We start from the raw sequence: 19,251 nt of genomic DNA on the forward strand, positions 1-19,251 counted from the left end.
CCTGCCCACCGTAAGCTTATAGTTTAGAGCTATAGCTACTGTTTCCCCAGCTTAGTCCCTTACTCCAAGGGCAACCTCCAGGGCGAAGTAACTAGTGAAGGAATCTTGAGCTTTGGAAAGACACTTCTGCTGGGCAAAGACCCCAGAAGGCTTGCAGCCCATGTGCTTCCTGGGAAGCCCCAAGCACTTAGTACACCATGGTACTCCCCACATATTCAATGATGAATGTTGGTACTCCCAACATTCGTCATTCATTCAATCATATTTATTAATCACTTACTGTGTGTTTTTAGACTGTGAGCCCGCTATTGGGTAGGGACTGTCTCTATATGTTGCCAATTTGTACTTCCCAAGCACTTAGTACAGTGCTCTGCACATAGTAAGCGCTCAATAAATACGATTGATGATGATGATGTGTGCAGAGCACTGTACTGAGAATTTGGGAAAGTACAACCACCATTGTTGGGTAAGGATTGTCTGTTGCCGAATTGCACTTCCTAAGTGCTTAGTACAGTGCTCTGCATACAGTAAGTGCTCAGTAAATATAATTGAATGAACAACAAACAATAACATTCCCTGCCCACAACAAGCTCAGTCGGGGGCGTGGGAAGGCAGACAAATACAAATAAATAAAATTACAGATATATACCTAAGTGCTTTGAGACTGGGGAAGAAGAGAAAAGGGAGCAAGTCAGAGCAATGCAGAAGGGGGTGGGAGATGAGGAAAAGTGGGGCTTAGTCTGGGAAGGCCTCTTGGAGATGGGCCTTCAATAAGGCTTTGAAGGGGGAGGAGAGGGCAGTGGGGAGATTAATTGTGGGGCAGATTTGAGGAGGGAGAGCCTTCCAGGCCAGACGCAAGAGGTGGGCCAGTGGTTGGCAACAGGGGCACAATGAGAAGGTTAGCCCCAGAGGAGCAAAGTATGCGGGATCATTCTTCCTCCCTCCCAGCCCCACAGCACATATGTATATATCTGTAACATTGATTTATTCATTCATATTAATGAATGTCTCCCCTTCTAGATTGTGAGCTCCTTGTAGGCAGGGAGTATGTCTGTTTGTTGTACTCTCCCAAGCACTTCATACAGTGCTTTGCACACAGTAGGCACTTAAATTGTACTTTCCAAGTCCTTAGTACAATGCTCTGCACAGTAAGCACTCAAATATGATTGAATGAATAAATATGATTGAATGAATGAACTCACCCAGAGGCAGGATTTCAGCTATCGGTAGATGAAAAAACAACTGGGGCAGCAGAGGTGTCAGTGAATGGCATGCTGATTTACTGCCCTTCCTTTCAAACACCAGCTCCATTTTTCATGTTGTGCCATTTCCTGTTCTCTCTCAATTCACTCTGGCTACTTAGGCTGCGGGAGCTCCCTAGTGCAGTAGATAGATTAGCCATTTCAAGATGCTTTCAACAGGCTTCATCTGTCACTGAGCAAGGTTGGGCATCCCCGCCTGGGTAGCCGGCTTTTACCGCCAGCAAAATAAACCAGCATTGTAAAAACTCACCAGTGACTCTGCCCTTCCCGCCCAACTTTGAACATTTCCCTTCTTTCCTCCCACCTCCTCATTGCTTTTAAAATTGCTTTCTCATTTCCCCATGGCCAAGACTTGGTATGATTTATTTCCTCCTGAAGGAAAAATCAGACCCAAAGCTGCACTACTGCTTAGATTTTACCTAGCCAGAAACTTTTGAGGCATAAGTGAGTTGAACATGGTGATCATGTGGAAACCTCACTGAGCTGGCATCCATTAAACCACTGAGGTGGGTTTAGGAATGGAGGAACTTGCCAAGGTTTGCATCCGTTACACTGTTGCGGGGTATTTAGGAAGGAAGGGAGGAAGTGTAGTTTCTGGAACATGTGAACTACAAGTACCAGCATGCTTCTTCATTGCAAATAGTAAAGTCCAAGCATTTAGTGAGAAAAGCAGTTGAGGGTGGTAAAAGGCCCATTACTTACAGCTGCCCTGCCTTACTACTTTCCTACCCCACTGCCCTACTCTGACACTATCTTACCTCAGTGTCCTCTGTCTCGTCATCAGTCCCCTTGTTCTTATCCTCCCTCCGTTCATATCCATTAGACCTTCACTCTCCCCATCTTCAAATTCCTACTTAAATCATGTCTCCTCCAAGAAGCCTTCCCTGACTAAGCCCTCATTTCTCCTATTTATAAACCCTTCTGCATCACCTACTCTGTTGTATTGAACTTTCCTAAGCACTTAGTACAGTGCTCTGCACAAGTGCTCAAAAAATACCATTGATCGATTGTGCACTTTAGTCTGTACCCCTTAAGCACTGATTTTCACCCCACCCACACAGCATGCATGTAGATATCCATCTGCAGTTCATGTGAATGTCTCTCTCTCCCCCTTATCTGTTCGCTTCCTGTGGACAGAGATCATGTCTTTCTACTCTATTGCACTCTACCAAATGTTCAGTACCATGCTCTACAAAGCAATAAGCACTCAAATACCCCCGATTGATTCTGAAATTGGGCAGTCTAACGTGATTGTAAACTCACTGGGGGCAGGATCAGGCCTATTAATTCTATTCATGCTCCCAAGCACTTGATACAGTGCTCTGCATTCAGAAGCAATAGGAAAGGTACGTAGAGGCCAGTAAGCAGGCCTTTTGGAGAGTTGTGCAGAAAAACCAAAAGAATAGAAAACAAAGCACATTTTCCTCTTTGCTTATCACTCAATATTCTTTAAGAAGCTCCTGCTATGTACAGAGCACTTTTTTAATGGCATTAGTTTAGCACTTACTATGTGCCAGGTGCTGTACTAAGTGCTGGGGTAGATATGAGTTAATCAGATTGGACACAATCCATGTCCCACATGGGGCTCACAGTCTTAATCCCCATTTTGCAGATGAAGTAACTGAGGACCAGAGAAGTAAAGTGACTAGCCCAAGGTCACGCAGCAGACAAGCAGCAAAACCAGGATCAGAATCTAGGTCCTTCTGACTCCCAGGCTCTTTCACAAAGGCACACTGTTTCACTGTTTTAAGTATTTGAGAGGGTGCAACAAACTTAGAAAACACAACTACTACCTGCAAAAAATTTATGACCTAGCAGACCACATTAGATTATTTTAGACAATCTGTAAGGGAGGAACCAGCCCATACTGTGCTGTGTTAGGGAATAGCAACATTTACTGGAGCAGAGAATAAGCTGCTTTTCACCAGGCAGATCTGAAGATGCAAGGCCCGTTTGAGGATGGATGCCCATTTTCCAACCACTCTGCTCCTGGCAGCAGAACTAAGTGCTGCAGAGGTAGTGGTCCTATCCAGTATTTAAAATGAAAACCACTCAGAAGCTTTTTTCTGGGGCTGAAAAAATCGAGGGCATTATAATTGGGGAAAACCATTTTATGGGTCTCTGAGGTTTTGAAAATCAGGTGGGTGGAACACAAAATGGAAGGAAGAAACATCAGAACAACTTAGGCATTTGCACACTGGGCTCCTTCTAACAGTGAGTAGTGTGGCTAAATCAACAATGCAGGCAAGTGAGGCTTCTTACCCCTTAAGGGTCTCCCAGTGGCATACAGTGTTTACATCTAAGCCCTCATTTCCTCTTCCCACTCCTTTCTGCTTCACGGTGACTTGCTCCCTTGATTCACTACTCCACCCCCCACAGTAAATATCTAAATTTCTTTATAAAATATATAAATACTCATTATGGACAGCGAATATGTCTGTTATATTGCTGTTGTGTTCTCTCTAGTGCTTAGTATAGTGCCCTGAAAAGTAAATTCTCAAATGCAATTGTTCTCACCACTTATTCACTAACAAGTACATGGCCTGAGTTCCTTGTACCTCTTACTTGTAATTTATTTCAGTGGCAGTCTTCCCTGCTAAATTTCAAACTACCAGAAAGAAGAAGACAGCCTTTTTAATTTCATTGCCCTTTCCCAGTCACTTGGTTTGAACATTCTGCACATACTGGGTGCTCAATAAATCCTACTGGTCTTGGGAAAAGCAAATAGAAGTACAACTGGGATAAAAAAATCTATACAGATTTTCCAAGCCACACTTAGCTAAGATGTTATTTTTAAAAAAAGTCAACTTTCTTCTGCCACTTCATTTAAGGGTAAGCTTCTGATTTAAAAAAATAATCTGGACTCACACCAATAGAGAATCAACTTGTTTTAATCCCTTTTGTCAAGACCACAAATATTCTACTGGGTTTTGAACTCCTTGAGATCAGGGTTTTGGTCTACAACCTCTATTTTACTCTCCCAAACTATTGATATCATGTTCTGCACATAAAGGGCACTCAATATGTACTCTTGATTGACTGGTCAAACTGAAGGCAAAACACACTTGAGGGCTTCAAGCAGGCAGAGAATATGTCTGCTAATTCTGTTATATAATAATGGGATTTGTTAAGTGCTTACTATGTGCCAAGCACTGTTCTAAGCACTGGTGGGGGGATACAAGGTAATGAGGTTGTACCACGTGAGGCTCACAATCTTCATCCCCATTTAATAATAATAATAATGGCATCTGTTAAGTGCTTACTATGTGCAAAGCACTGTTCTAAGCATTGGGGGGATACAAGGTGATCAGGTTGTCCCACGGGGGGCTCACAGTCTTAATCCCCATTTTCCAGATGAGGGAACTGAGGCTCAGAGAAGTGAAGTGACTTGCCCAAGGTCACACAGCAGACATGTGGCGGAGCTGGAATTTGAACCCGTGACCTCTGACTCCAAAGCCCGGGCTCTTTCCACTGAGCCACAGATATGGGACTCTCCCAAGAGTTTAGTACAGTACTCTGTCCATAACAATCATTTAATAAATGCAATTGATTAAAAATGTCCCCCTACCCAAATCTGCCCCATCTCCCAGCACTAAGCTGATGTAGCAGGGATTCCCCCCTCACCAGGCTAGTAACAAATCACTGCTTTAAAACTGCTACTGTAGCAGCCCTCAGAGCTCAGCCCCAGACACCCCAACATCTATCTGAGAAACAGGCAGGATTTAAAGTCTTTCTGGTCCTAAAACTGCTGAGCATCTGGGAATCTTCTGATTCAGTATGGTTCCTCTTACACCTCCCCAGTTCAGCCACACCATGGTTGATATTGTAACCGGTATTTAAATGTATAATACACAGAGCATAGCATTTCTTGATCAGGTAATTCCAATTCAAACCCTGCCCGCCCTGCCAACCCTTAAACTACCCCAGCTATCAAAGGGCTAGCTTCCCCTTTTTTTCTCCTACCCCAAGCTCTTCTTATGTACTTGCAAGAAATCCTAGTGTTCAAGCCACTTCTACCACCTCCCTTTTTTTAAGGCATCTCAGAAGGAAGGTAGCTCTCCTCCATAACTCCACCTTCTCCCTTCTCATACCAATTTTTGTCTCTTCTGTTAACAAATGCAGCCCCTTCCTCCTGAATCCCCTCTCTAGTTGGCTTCTCCCTTGATGGTTCAGGTGGAGTTCAGATCATCAATTGTCACCACCTGCTAGTTAAGTACCTCTCCTAAAGAGTATGTTTCCTGCTAATTAAAGTTATCTGGGAGAGTTCACCAAGCAAACAGTATCTTCTGGTTTACTATAGGTTCCTAAGTCTATCTTAAGATACACCTCATAATGATAAACTTCAACTTATCTCCAATGTATTAATATGGGGTGTAGCTAAACATATCAATCTAACAAATAAATGGTTTCCTGCCTCCAACTTCATTCATTCAATTGTATTTATTGAGCACTTACTGTGTGCAGAACACTGGACTGAGTAAGGACCCTCTTATCTTCCCTGTTCCCTCTCTGGCTCCTCCTGTTCCACATAGATCTAGAGATATCTGGAACTGGCTAAGCTCAGACACAGTCTTGGGTGGAAGACTTTCATTCTGTAGGAAAAAAGAGCCACTACTTTCTATACTGTTCCTACCGGAGGACCTGGCTTTGAATTCTTGCTCCACCACTTGCCTGCTGTATGACTTTGGGCAAATCACTTAGTTTCTCTCTGTCTCAATTACTTCATCTTTAAAATGGGAATAAAATAGCCCATCATCATCATCATCATAATAATAATAATAATGACTCTGGTATTTGTTAAGCACTTACTATGTACTAGGCATTGTACTGAGTGCTGGGGTAGGTACAAGTAATTGGGTTAGACACAGTCCCTGTCCCACATAGGGCTCACAGTCATAATCTCCATTTTTCAGAACAAGTAACTGAGGCACAGAGAAGTGAAGTGACTTGCCCAAGATCACACAGCAGACAATGGGTTGAAGTGGGATTTGAACCCTGGTCCTTCTGACTCCCAGGATAGTGCTCTATCTACTAGGACACACTGCTTCTCATCATCATCATCATCAACAACAATAGCATTTATTGAGTGCCTACCATGTGTAGAGCACTGAATTAAGCACAAGTGAGAGTACAGTACAACATAGATGGCAGACACATACTCTGCTCACAACGAGCTCCCGAGCTAGAGAGGAGACAGACATTAATATAAATAAATACCTGTTCTCCCTCTCTCTCATACTATGCATCTCATATGAGGGAGGGACTGGGTCCAATCCACTTATATTGTATATGCTCCAGTGCTTAGTTCAGTGCTGACACATAGTGCTTGGAACATAGTAAGTGCTTGACAATTATCATTATTATTATTATCATCTCTTCTTTGAGCCGAAAGTTGTATGCTTTGCCTGATAGGAAAGAGAAGCATTCATTCCTCTGGACTGTAAGCTTGTTTGTGAAGGGATGCATGTCTGCCAACTCTGTTGTTTTGTAATGATAATAATAATAATAATAATAATGATGGTATTTGTTAAATGCTTACTAGGTGCCAAGCTATGTTCTAAGCACTGGGATAGATACAAGATAATCAGGTTGTCCCACGTGGGACTCACAGTCTTAATCCCCATTTTACAGATGAGGGAATTGAGGCACAGAAAAGTTTAGTGACTTGCCCAAAGTCACATAGCTGACAAGTGGTGGAGCCAGGATTAGAACCCAGACCTCTGACTCCCAAGCCCAGGCTCTTTCCATTAAGCCACACCCAAGTGCTTAGTGCAGTGCTGTACACATAGTAAATGTTCAATAAATACCACTGATAATGATGCTGATTAGTCAAATACTGTACAGTTCATTTCCTTGTCATTCATAATATCATCAAAATAAACATCATTCCCATTATCATCATCACCATCATTCTCCATCATCATCATCAACATCATCAAATTCTCAGTCTTCATTGCAGCATATCATTACTCTGCTCACCATCTTTGTTATCATCACATTCTTAAGCTCTAAAATGTTTGTTTTCCCCCAGAGATCTCAAACACAGAATTCATTGTCTTCATATGTCTAAAACCACCCTGACAGAGAAGTAGATCTCAGTAAGTAGGAATGTAAAATTCCATTCAGAGATATTTAAGCTGTTTGGTAAGATGAGATGTTGCATTTCTTAGTTTCCTCAGAAATGTTTTATTTGCTAAATAATCCACGTATTATCTTTACAAAGTTGTCCCCTAACTCTCCTCTCTCCAGAAGCTGCTGACACCCTTCCGTGGTTTTGGACAATATTTGTTCTTACATTTGTGTCAGTAATTTAAGAAACTGTTTCAGTAATAGAATAGTAACAGCATTTATTAAGAGCTTACTATGTGAATAGAGTATAAGCACTAAATTCTGAGAGAAAATTCATGGTCCATCATACTCCAGAGCTTAACAATCTAAAGATAAGATGGGGAATGTTTTGGAGGCTTATTCCAAATCTTTAGATTTCAAGTTCCTGGAGGATTTGGGAATGTGTCCTCTACTCCCTTCGAGAATCCCCACTGGGTCTCAGATAGTGGGGCTACCCGGTACCTGCTCAAATTCTGTTTCCCTGTCTGATTGTACCAAACTCTTAGGGCACAAACACCAAACGCTGAGTTGTAATGATGTGTTTGGTTCATCATTTTCCTTTAAAGAGTGAGGAGTGTGCTTGAACATTTGCAACCAGGGGCCTGACCCAGGAAGCTTTCTCTTGGGCTCTTGTTTGGCTATGCCATGCTGTACTCACCCCTGCAGTGATTTTTTATTCTTTGTGGTTATTTTCAGAGCTGGAGGCAGAGGAGTGGTGCAAACGTCTCTGTGCAGAATGTCTAGGAACCCGGCTGAATGACATAAGTCTCGGGGAGCCTGATTTGCTGGCGGCGGGGGTTCAGCGGGAGCAAGATGGTAGGTGCGAACCCCGGGTGAGCGTTCCAAGTCCAGCAGCCTGGTGGCCCTAGGGGAAACCACCAGGTGACTGGTAACCCATGTCTTGGGAGCTGCTGCAGAACACCTGGAATCTCTAGTCATTTTGACTGTCATGAATCAAACTCGATGGTCAGGTGTGCAAGTGTGGTATCTGTATGTTGGGGGGATGTTTGTGGTCTTCCAACATGGGTCATGTCCTGCTCCAAAAGGGTGGTTATGAGGGGTTCAGCCCACCCTACCCCTTCACCTGCCCTCAGACCATCCATCCCTTGGAGTCCCAGTGTGGAGATTGGTGGAACAATTCTAGGGGGCGGTCAGGTGGGGTTGTGTCTGGACCAAAGTCCCAGCCAGGAAAGATTAACGTGGTTAGAGTCCCAGTCACTGACCCACCCACACTGTCCATTTTCTAGTCCATTCTGATCAATGGCGAGGCAGAAACAAACCTCCATAAATGGAGCAGGTGGGCCAACCCCATCTCTGGGGAATCATTGATCAATGATGGGGTCAGCATGTCCAGCTGGGACTTCTGTCCAACCCGCCGGGCCTGATCCGCAGAAGCTTCCCCGGTCACAGAGCAGCCCCCTCCCCAGGACTGCTGCTTGGCTAATAGTAACAATAATGGGGTCTTTCAATTACTGCAGAGCAGTGAGAGATACGCAGCAATGGACTTGACTTTGAAGTGAGCCTTTCTGAACCAGGCACATCATTCATTCAATTGTATTTATCGAGCACTTACTGTGTGCAGACCACTGTACTAAGCACTTGGGAAGTACAAGTCGGCAACATATAGAGACGATCCCTACCCAACAATGGGCTCACGGTCTAGAAGGAGGAGGCAGACAATAAAACAAAATATGTAGACAGGTGTCAAAATCATCAGAACAAATAGAATTAAAGCTATATGCACATCAGAGTTGAGGGGAACTGCATCATCTATGTCATTAGAAGAAATCTCTGAGGGTTCTGGTCAGGTGAAATCTACATTTCTAATAAAAAAACAACCATGCCCAACAATCCATTAAGTATCATTAACCTGAGGTGGTAATCTGGGCAGGGTGTAGGTGTATAATTCAGCTCTGGGGGTTGACTTGGTCTGTGTCAAGCAGGCCCCTGACTCTTGGCAACAGGACTAGGATTTTTGTTGCTCTGAAGAAATCAAGGAATTTGGCCAAGCCATCCTAGTGCCCAAGATCACATGGCAGGAAAGTGGCAGTGCCAGGATTAGAACCCTGGGAGTCCTAGGACCTGCATTCTACTCCCAGCTCTGCTCTTGCTTACTGCATGACCTTGGGCAAATCACTTTACTTCTCTGTGATGTAGTTTCTCATCTGTAAAATGGGGATTCAATATCTCTTCTCTCACCCACGAGTCCCATGTGGGAAAGAGACTGTCTGATCTGATTATCTTGTATCTATCTCAGCACTTAGTTTAGTTCTTTTCATATAGTTAGTACTTCTCAAATCTTATCATTATTATCATCATCATCATCATTATTGAAATAATGTGAGGGCACTCCTTGAGGGCAGGGAGTCTACAAACTCTATTGTGTTCTCTCAAGCTCTAGGTACAGTGCTGTATCCACAGTAAATGCTCAATAAATACGATTGATTGATGGTGGCTGAAGATGATGTAAAACAGTCCTCGTTGATGCACTGGAGATACAGTACAGGGCAAGGACTTGTCTAGTTTTCAGTTTAGACTTCTATAAATAGCACGGCAGAGCCCCTACACAGAGCTTTGAAGAGTTGTGATGGCAGGACCTTCTGGCCTTTAGAAGGTTTGTCCCACCTTTCCACAACACTACAGAGGCTAAGTACTCCAACCCAAATCAGCAGGAGCCATGTGAGTCACTGCTTCTGCCTTCATGATGGAACCACCGCTAGACTGTAAGCTCCTTGAAGGCAGGTATCATGTACAATAATTCTACTGTGCTCTCCCAATAACTTACTGCAGTGCCCTGGGCAGAGCAAGAGTGCAATAAATGCCACTGATGGATTATCTCCCAAGAGGACAACTTGAGGCAGTGACAGGGATGCCATAGCACATGTCCTGAAACAGAACAACAGAAATATTGTCCTCAAGGTCTTGGACTGACCTGCTTCTGTTGCTGATGGAAAATATTAGCATTTTGGAAGAGCATGAAAGTGGACCCAGTAAATGGGATTGGGGGATAGTTCACTTTCTTCTCAGTGTATGAGTCTCCACCTGGCCCAAACTGAGGCCAGGGAGATTCCAGGTTTACTCTGGTCTGGAAAATGTTAGCATTTGGGATGAGTGAGGATGTGGACCCAATAAACAGGATTGGGGATGGTTTTCTTTCTCTTCAGTTTGAGTCTCTACCTGGCCCGAACCGAAGCCAGGTAGATTCCGGGTTTATTTGGACTGGCTATCCTTGTTTGGTTCGGTGTGGTGTTCGGAAGAGCAGTCGGGGCAAGAGGAGTAATTAATGGCCTGTCCCTGGCTCACCAATGTCTTACCCGTAAGTCCGATTGAAGTATACATTTTTTATTATGGTATTTGTTGACCGTCTACTGTGTGACAAGCACTGCTTTATGGAATCAATCATAGTTACTGAACATTTACTATGTGCAGAGAACTGTACTAAGCACTTGGGAGAATACAGTACAACAGAGTTGGTAGACCCAATCCCCGCCCATAACAAGCTCACAGTCCAGGGGGAGAGACAGACATTAATATAAATAAATAAATTACAGATATATACATCAGTGCTGTAGGGCTGAGGAAAGGGTGATGCAGGTGATAAATTGGGATGATACAAAAGGGAGTGGGAGATGAAATTGGAGCTTGGTCAGAGAGGGTCTCTTGGAGGAGATGTGCCTTCAATAAGGCTTTGAAGGTGGGGAGAGTGATCACCTGTCCCAGATATGAAGAGGGAGGATATTCCAGGCCAGAGGCAGGATGTGGGCGAGAAGTTGGCAGTGAGATAAACAAGATGAAGGTACATTGAGTAGGTTGACATTGGAAAACAGAAGTGTGTGGGCTGGGTTGTTGTAGGAAAGCAGCAAGTTTAGGAAGGAGGGGGCAGGCCAGTGGAATGCTTTAAAGCTAATGGTAAAGGGCATCTCTTTGATGGGAAGATGGATGGACAACCACTGCTGGTTCTTGAGGACTGGGGCAAAATGGACTGTAGAAAAATTAGCCAGGCAGCAGAGTGAAGTATGGACTGGATTGGATTGGGAATAGAGAGGAGACAGGGAGGTCAGTGAGGTCAGTGAGGATAGGATAAATTTTGGGATTAACTTAGGAGCAGTTTGAATGGAGAGAGAAAAGGGCAGATTTTATCTCTAAGCACTGATTTCATCCCTGTGACCCATCCTTGTTTCTGTTGTTGTATCTGGTTAATAATAATAATAATAATAATAATGGCACTTATTAAGCGCTTACTATGTGCAAAGCACTGTTCTAAGTACTGGGGAGATTACAAGGTGATCAGGTTATCTCACGGGGGGGCTCAGTCTTCATCCCCATTTTACAGCTGAGGTAACTGAGGCAGAGAGAAGTTAAGTGACTTGCCCAAAGTCACACAGCTGACAAGTGGCAGAGTCGGGATTTGAACCCATGACCTCTGACTCCAAAGCCCGTGCTCTTTCCACGGAGCCATGCTGCTTCTGGTTCCCCTCAGAACCTGTTTAGTTTGCTGAGGAGATAGGCCAGACAAATGTGCGTGTGTGTGTGTGTGTGTGTGTGTGTGTGTGTGTGTGTGTGTGTGTGTGTGTGTGTGTGTATGCATTTGTCCATATGTTGTGTGTGGGGTGGGGGATAAGGGGGAGAGGAATTGAGTTGGGGTATAGGAAGAAGGGGCAGGGCTATGGGAAAGGGGATCAGAAACCCCTCAGCTTGCAGAACAACTCTGCTTGGACAGGAGCCCCTCTGTGGAAGAAAGAAATTGAAATGGACATGAAAAGTTGCTCTCCTTGTTTCGACTTTAAATAGTGTAGAACTCAGAGGGCAGCGGAGCACCAGGTGTCTTCACCTGCTAATGAAATGGCATCTGGGGGACTAGAGATGTAGTCTGTGGATAATCCAAGCCCCTTCCTCAGCCTCTCCCTTCCCCTGCCTGCCTCCTGGGGCCCCTGCTAATAAACAGAGTGAGGAAACAAGTCACTCCTACCAGTCGCATCCACCAGAGCCATCCGCCAGCCATGCCCACCAGTCACATCCTCCAGTCACTCCTGCCACCCACCTCTGCCAGTTGTCAGTCACATCTGTGAGTTACACCTACCAGTCACACCCACTACTCACAACCACCAGTCACACCCCCAAGTTACCCCTGTGCCAGCCACGCTCACCGATCCACCCCGCCAGCCTCCCCTGACAATCATATCTGCCAGTCAAAACTACCCATCACACCCACCAGATGCCAGCTATGCCCACCAGTCACCCTCTACCAGCCACTCCTGCCAATCAACCCCACCAGTCATATCTGCAGACACACGTAGCAGGCGCAGCTTCCAATCACTACCAGTCAGGCCCACCAGTCACCCCTGACAGTCACATCTACATCAAAGAGTAACTCCTTACCAACGGCTTTAAAGCAGTCAATCAGTTCACCTCACTAATCTCCTACGCCAGTCCAACCCGCACACTCTGCTTCTCTAGTGCCAGCTTACTCAATGTGCCCCAATCTCACACTTCTCACCACCGACCCCTTTCCCACATCCTCCCCCTAGCCTGGAACTCCCTCCCCCTCTATATATCCCAGACCACCACTCTTCAAAGCTTCAAAGCTTTATTAAAGTCACAACTCCTCCAAGAGGACTTGCCCAGTTAAGTCCTCTTTTCCCCAACTTGCTCTCCATTCATCATGGTCTGTACACTTAGATCTGTGAACTTGGGTATTTGATATTCACCCTACTCTCAACCCCGCGGCACTTATCTACCTAGCTTTAAATCATTTATTATAAAATATTTATTTCTATTAATATTGTCTTACCCCCTAGACTCTGAACTCATTATGATCAGGAAACATGTTCATTCGATCAAAATTTATTGCACGCTTACTGCATGCAGAACACTGTGCTAAGCACTCGGGAGAGTACAATATAACAATAAACAGACACATTCCCTGTCCATAATGAGTTTACAGTCTAGGAGGCATTTTTACTAATTCTGTTCTACTCTCCCAAGCAGGTAGTGCAACGTTCTGCTCATAGTAAGAACTCAAGAAATATGATTTATTGATTGAACTGCCAGTCACACCCACCAGTGACTCCCACCAGTCTCCCTTGTCAGTCACACCCACCTGAGAATAACATTGACATAGTTTGGGGAGGGACTCTAAGACAAATGAGAGTTAGGATTTGTTAAGGAATGCTTGAACCAAGGACCCCTGGCTCCTGGAGCCTTCTGAATGCCCCTCAGGCAAGGCCTGGCTTGGGTCTCACTGCCAAATCTTCAACCTGGTCCACTGTAGCCCAGGACTTGCCTCTGGTGGGCTGCTGGGAGCACTCATTGTCTCTCTTACCTCAGTGCCATCTTGGCCATTCATGTGGATGGGACAAAAATGCACAGTCAATGACACAGACACATATATACGCACACAAACACACACACACAGCGTGTTGCCTATTGGATAGGGGACAGGGCTGGGTGTCAGAAGACCCAGGTTCTGATTTTGGCTCTGCCACTCATCTCTTGTGGCCTTATAAAAGTCACTTAACTTGTCTGTGACTCAGTTTCCTTATCTATGAAATGGGGAACAGCTTGGCCTAGTGGCTAGAGCACAGATCTGGGAGTCAGAAGGGCCCTGGTTTCACAACTCCTCTGCTGTGCAACCTTGGGTAAGTCACTTCACTTCTCTGTGCCTCAGTTACCTCATCTATAAAATGGGAGTTAAGACATGGGGGCCCATATGGGACAGGGACTTTATCTTGTATCTACTTCAGTGCTTAGAACAGTGCTTGGCACATAGTAAGTGCTTAACAAATACCACAGTTATTTTTATTATTATATCTGCTGTCCCTTCCCCTTGGATGGTGAACCCCTCCTGGGACAGCATCACTAAGCAGCATGGCACAGTGGGTAGAGCAGGGGCCTGAGAATCAGAAACTTCTAATCCCAGCTCCACAACCCAGCTGCTGTGTGACCTTGGGCACGTCACTTCACTTCTCTGTGTCTCAGTTACCTCATCTGTAAAATGGGGATAGAGATTGTGAGCCTAACATGGGACAGGGACTGTGTCCAACTCAACCCACCCCAGTGCTTAGAACAGTGCCTGGAACATAGTAAGCACTGTACTAAGCATAGAAGACATGGTTCTGTCGTCAAGGAGTTTACAATCTAAGCTTATGAACTTCTCATATGGAGCAGAAGATTCAGCCAGACTGTTCTCCTCTGGCCACTTTGAAATCCACTGCAGGTCCAGGGTGGGAGAGGATGAGGGAGGAGCCTAAGGCAAGAAGGCAGTTTGGGAGCTTGGTTATGGCAATAGCCGCAGTAGGAGTCCTGCATTTGTCTTGTTTACATTGCTTCTAAGTTATCTCTTCCATCCAGGTTGAAGAAAAGAAATAAAGATGGGCGAAAAAAGACTAAGCCCTCAGAAAGCAGTAAAATATTTGACAACATACTTAAACCTGGGATCTGGCAGTGAGTGAAAAAGTTTGGCTGCCTGTGAAATGTATCAAAAATACTAAATTGTTTCCACAGTAACATAGCTGGCTGTGTCAGAATTGGAGTGGGCTTGTCTCATTGGTTTCCAGAGTGTGAACCCCATATAAGACAGCGACTGTGTCTGATCGCATTAACTTGAATAGAGTAAGCATTTAATAACCTTATTGTTGTTTCCATTATTATTATCATTATTTTTAGCATTACCACCAATACAATAAAGGAGAGTTTTGTGCTCCTCAGGCTATTCTATGCACTAACAAAGCTGGATCACAAAAAATGAGGTCCCCAACCACCAACATTAGGGTGACGTTCACCACATCTCATCTTCAGTGGGAGGGACACGTAAGGGGAATGGACAGCTGTTCTGGCTGAAATGGGAAATAACCAACAGTGAGGATCGATAAAGCGCTCTGAAGTCCCAATGAAGTAAAGCCTGAAATGATATAGTAATGGATGGTTGGGAGCCATCAGCAGAAGGCAGGTGAGACTGATGGGTAGGGGTCAGAAATGAGCAGACTCCCTTGGAGCAGAAGCTGCTGGGAGACAATCATGCCTGCAAGAGAGACAAACATAAACAGAGCCAGGCACTGTGGTCACAGATACAGCAGGCAGGAGGGATTACCAGTAACAAAATGGTTTCATCAGCGGCCCTCCCACCCCCTAGTAGAAATCTTCTCTTCAGTGGCGTCATCTGTCTTCAAACATGAAAGTAGGGAAAATGAAGAAATATTTGAACTTGGCTGTGAAAACACCCCTCAGCTGTGTTCCTGTAACTCTAGAGGAACAGTTTCTCTAGTTATTATTTGGGTGATTGCAATCATGTGCACAGCTTGGAATATGAAGGAATTCTGATAGAGAATGCCTTAAAAGTAGCCTCATGAGAGGAGTCAAAGAAATATTTAATTCTGTAAGTACAAATGAACAGAACTAACAGCAGGACCTGTGATTCCATGATAAGGTAGCTGACTTTTACTGGAAGTAAAAGAGTTCCACTGACCCCCCCTGATCATTAGAGAAGCAGCGTGGCTCAGTGGAAAAGAGCATGGGCTTTGGAGTCAGAGGTCATGGGTTCATATCCCAGCTCTGCTAATTGTCAGCTGTGTGACTTTGGGCAAGTCACTTAACTTCTCTGGGCCTCAGTTCCCTCATCTGTGAAATGGGGATAAAGACTGTGAGCCCCCCGTGGGACAACCTGATCACCTTGTAACCTCCCCAGTGCTTAGAACAGTGCTTTGCACATAGTAAGCGCTTAATAAATGCCATTATTATTATTATTATTCCATCTGGCAACCAGGTGAATGGCCCCATGCTCTCCCTCCCTTCCTTCCCTCCCCCTTCCATCTTTAAACTTCCAACACCTTTTTCATCATGGCCCAGGAGGCTTTCAAAACCATTTTCCTATTTGTCCTGATTCCCATGTTTCCCTCCTCACCTCTACTCTTCTCCTAACTGCTTCTCAACTGGGCTACCCCCTTCACCAGATTCATCCTCCCCGGTCCAGACCACCATAACTACAGGGAACAGAACAGTGCCATCCTGATTGTTTTGTACCTTCCCTAATGCTTAATACAGTGCTTGACATTGAGAAGGGGCATGGCTTAGTCAGGGGACCTTTGTTTTTTTTGTTGTTTGTTTTAAAGGTATTTCTTAAGCACTTAATGTGTGTCAAACACTGTTCTAAGCACTGCAGTTGGTAAAGTTAATTAAGTTGGACACAGTCCATGTCCTGCATGAGGCTCACAGTCTAAGTAGGAGAACCCAGGTCCTTATGAATCCCAGGCCCATGCTCTTTCCACTAAGCCATGCTGTTTCAGGGTTCTAATCCTGGCTCTAAACAATGCTTGCCATGTGACCTTGTGCAAGTCATTTAACTTCTCTGTGCCTCAGTTTCCTCAACTGTAAAATGGGGATTCTGTTCTCCCTCCTAATTAGACTGTGAGTCTCATGCAGGACAGAGTTTATGTCCAATCTTGTTAATTGTATTAATCCCAGCACTAAGTGCTTGACACATAGTAAGCACTGAACAAATGCCATAAAAAGTAAGTGCTTAACAAATATCACAATTATCATTATTGGAGAAGGTGGTGGTGGAGGAGGAGGAAGAGAAGTTAAGAAGGAGAAAAAAGAGGAGTGAGAGGAGGAAAAAAGTGGGATAATAATAATAATAATGATGGTATTTGTTAAGCATTTACTATACTGTTCTAAGCGCTGGGGGGGATACAAGGTGATCAGGTTGTCCCACGTGGGGCTCACAGTCTTAATCCCCATTTTACAGATGAGAGAACTGAGGCTCAGAGAAGTTAAGTGACTTGCCCAAAGTCACACAGCTGACAAGTGGTGGAGCTGGAATTAGAACCCATGACCTCTGGTTCCCAAGCCCGGGCTCTTTCCACTGAGCCACGCTGCTTCTCTATGAGAGGGTATATGTGAAGCTTCCTCCTCTTTCTCCTTACTACTAGGCTGCCATCACCTCAGATGAGAAGCCCCGTTACCTCAACCAAAAATGGGGGCCATTTGGCTTTTCAGATGACAGGACACAACCTCCAAATTGGTCATCAATCCACCAAATATGAGGCATCCTTTTCAAAGATTTCAGGGAATTTATGCGCAAATTTTTTTTTAAAGAAGAAATACTTGGAGTGAGTTTTTCCTCCCAGAACAGATTCAAGCAATTCATTTTGAGGGCATTTTTATAGTAAAATATGCATTTTGTCAAAAACCTGATTCTGCTTATGAATAATTCATTTTGATCACATTTGACTGCTTGTTTTGATTTTGAAATTGCTCAGCCACTGAAGGTCCGTACACTTGCATGGCATTCATCAGTACAGCTTGTGAATGAGCTGATTCAGCACAAAACATGTCCGGACAACCTAGAAATGGGACAGCATCTCCAAATATGGACCAGAGAATCTTCCTGACATTTAAGATTGCTACTGCTCTGGAAATTTTCCTAAGTCATCATGGAAATACCATAAGAAAAAAAAATTATGGCTGTGTACCCAGAATACCAGGGTTCTAATCCTAACACTTCTAGTTGCCTGCCGTGTGACCTTGAGCAAATCCCTTAACTTCTTTGTGCCTCAGTTTCCTCAACTGAAGAAAGAAAAAAACAGGGCTTCAATACTTGTTCGTCTTAGTAATAATAATAATAATAATAATGGTATTTGTTAGGCAGTTAATATGTGCAAAGCACTATTTTAAGTGCTGGGGAGGTTACAATGTGATCAAGTTTTCCCACAGGGGGCTCACAGTTTTAATCCCCATTTTACAGATGAGGGAACTGAGGCACAGAGAAGTTAAGTGACTTGCCCAAAGTCACATAGCTGACAGTTGGCAGAGTCAGGATTCGAACCCATGACTCTTTCCACTGAGCCCACGCTGCTTCTCCTTCCTACTTAGACTGTCAGTCCTATGTAGGACAGGGACTCTGTCCTTCATGATTAGCGTGCATTTACCGCAGTGCTTAGAACAGTGCTTGACACATAGTGATTAACAAATACAATAAAAAATAATTCATTCACCCAACGTATTTTTATCCAGAGGGAAATTAGTTAAGAATAAGCATGTACTGCAAATGAGCTATGAATGGGTGAAAGATAATAATGATAAAAGGTAGAGAAGCAGCAATGCCTGATAGATAGATCACGGTTCTGGGAGTCAAAAAGACTTGAGTTCTAATGCCGGCTCCGTCACTTGTCTGCTGTGTGACCTTGAGCAAGTCACTTAATTTTTTTCTGTGCCTCAGTTACTTCTTCTGTAAAATTCATTCATTCAGTCGTATTTATTGAGCACTTACTGTGTGCAGAGCACTGTACTAAGCGCTTGGAAAGTAAAATTCAGCAACAAATAGAGACAATTCCTATCCAACGATGGGCTCACAGTCTAGAAGGGGATTAAGACAGTGAGCCCCATGTGGGATATGGACTGTGTCCAACCTTATTAACTTGTATCTATCCCTGCACTTAGTACAGTGCCTGGCACAGAGTAAGCACTCAATAAATCCCATTTAAAAAAAGTGGAATGGCTGTTCCTGAAGTCAAAGAAAGAGTGGCTGACTTCCTTTACCATAGTTGTCTGTGCCTATGAAATGGGTTTCTCTTTGAAACTGAGTAAAGTACTGAGCTCTGCACACTCTAGGAGCTTATTCTCATCCGGGAATGATGATGATCTAAACTCTCCTGGTCTCAGCCCAGGGTGATTGACACGTTATTGTTCTCAGGTTAGAATAGTTGAGGTAACTGTTTTGAGCACTTGTAGAAGTCCCAGGAAAAAGCTTCATCCTGTCAATAATAATCACGGGACTTGAATGGAGCCTTCTTTTTGACCTGCATTAGAAACTCCATTGAAAACTGAGCTAAAAAAATAGCCTCTACTCTTTGGAATTTTTCCAACAGTGCGAGCAGTACCATAA

General features: G+C 44.2%; 1 protein-coding gene across 1 annotated transcript in view; it reads left to right on the forward strand.

Annotated features, from left to right (window-relative positions):
• DOK6 (docking protein 6) overlaps positions 1-19,251 on the forward strand; it is a 357,850-nt gene that overhangs the window by 231,091 nt on the left and 107,508 nt on the right. Inside the window, exon 4 of the mRNA XM_038746957.1 lies at positions 8,067-8,186. Within this exon, the coding sequence (XP_038602885.1) occupies positions 8,067-8,186 (120 nt within the window). The remainder of the gene's footprint in view (positions 1-8,066; positions 8,187-19,251) is intronic.

Source organism: Tachyglossus aculeatus, chromosome 5 (genome assembly GCF_015852505.1).
Source record: "Tachyglossus aculeatus isolate mTacAcu1 chromosome 5, mTacAcu1.pri, whole genome shotgun sequence".
Lineage (NCBI taxonomy): Eukaryota > Metazoa > Chordata > Mammalia > Monotremata > Tachyglossidae > Tachyglossus > Tachyglossus aculeatus.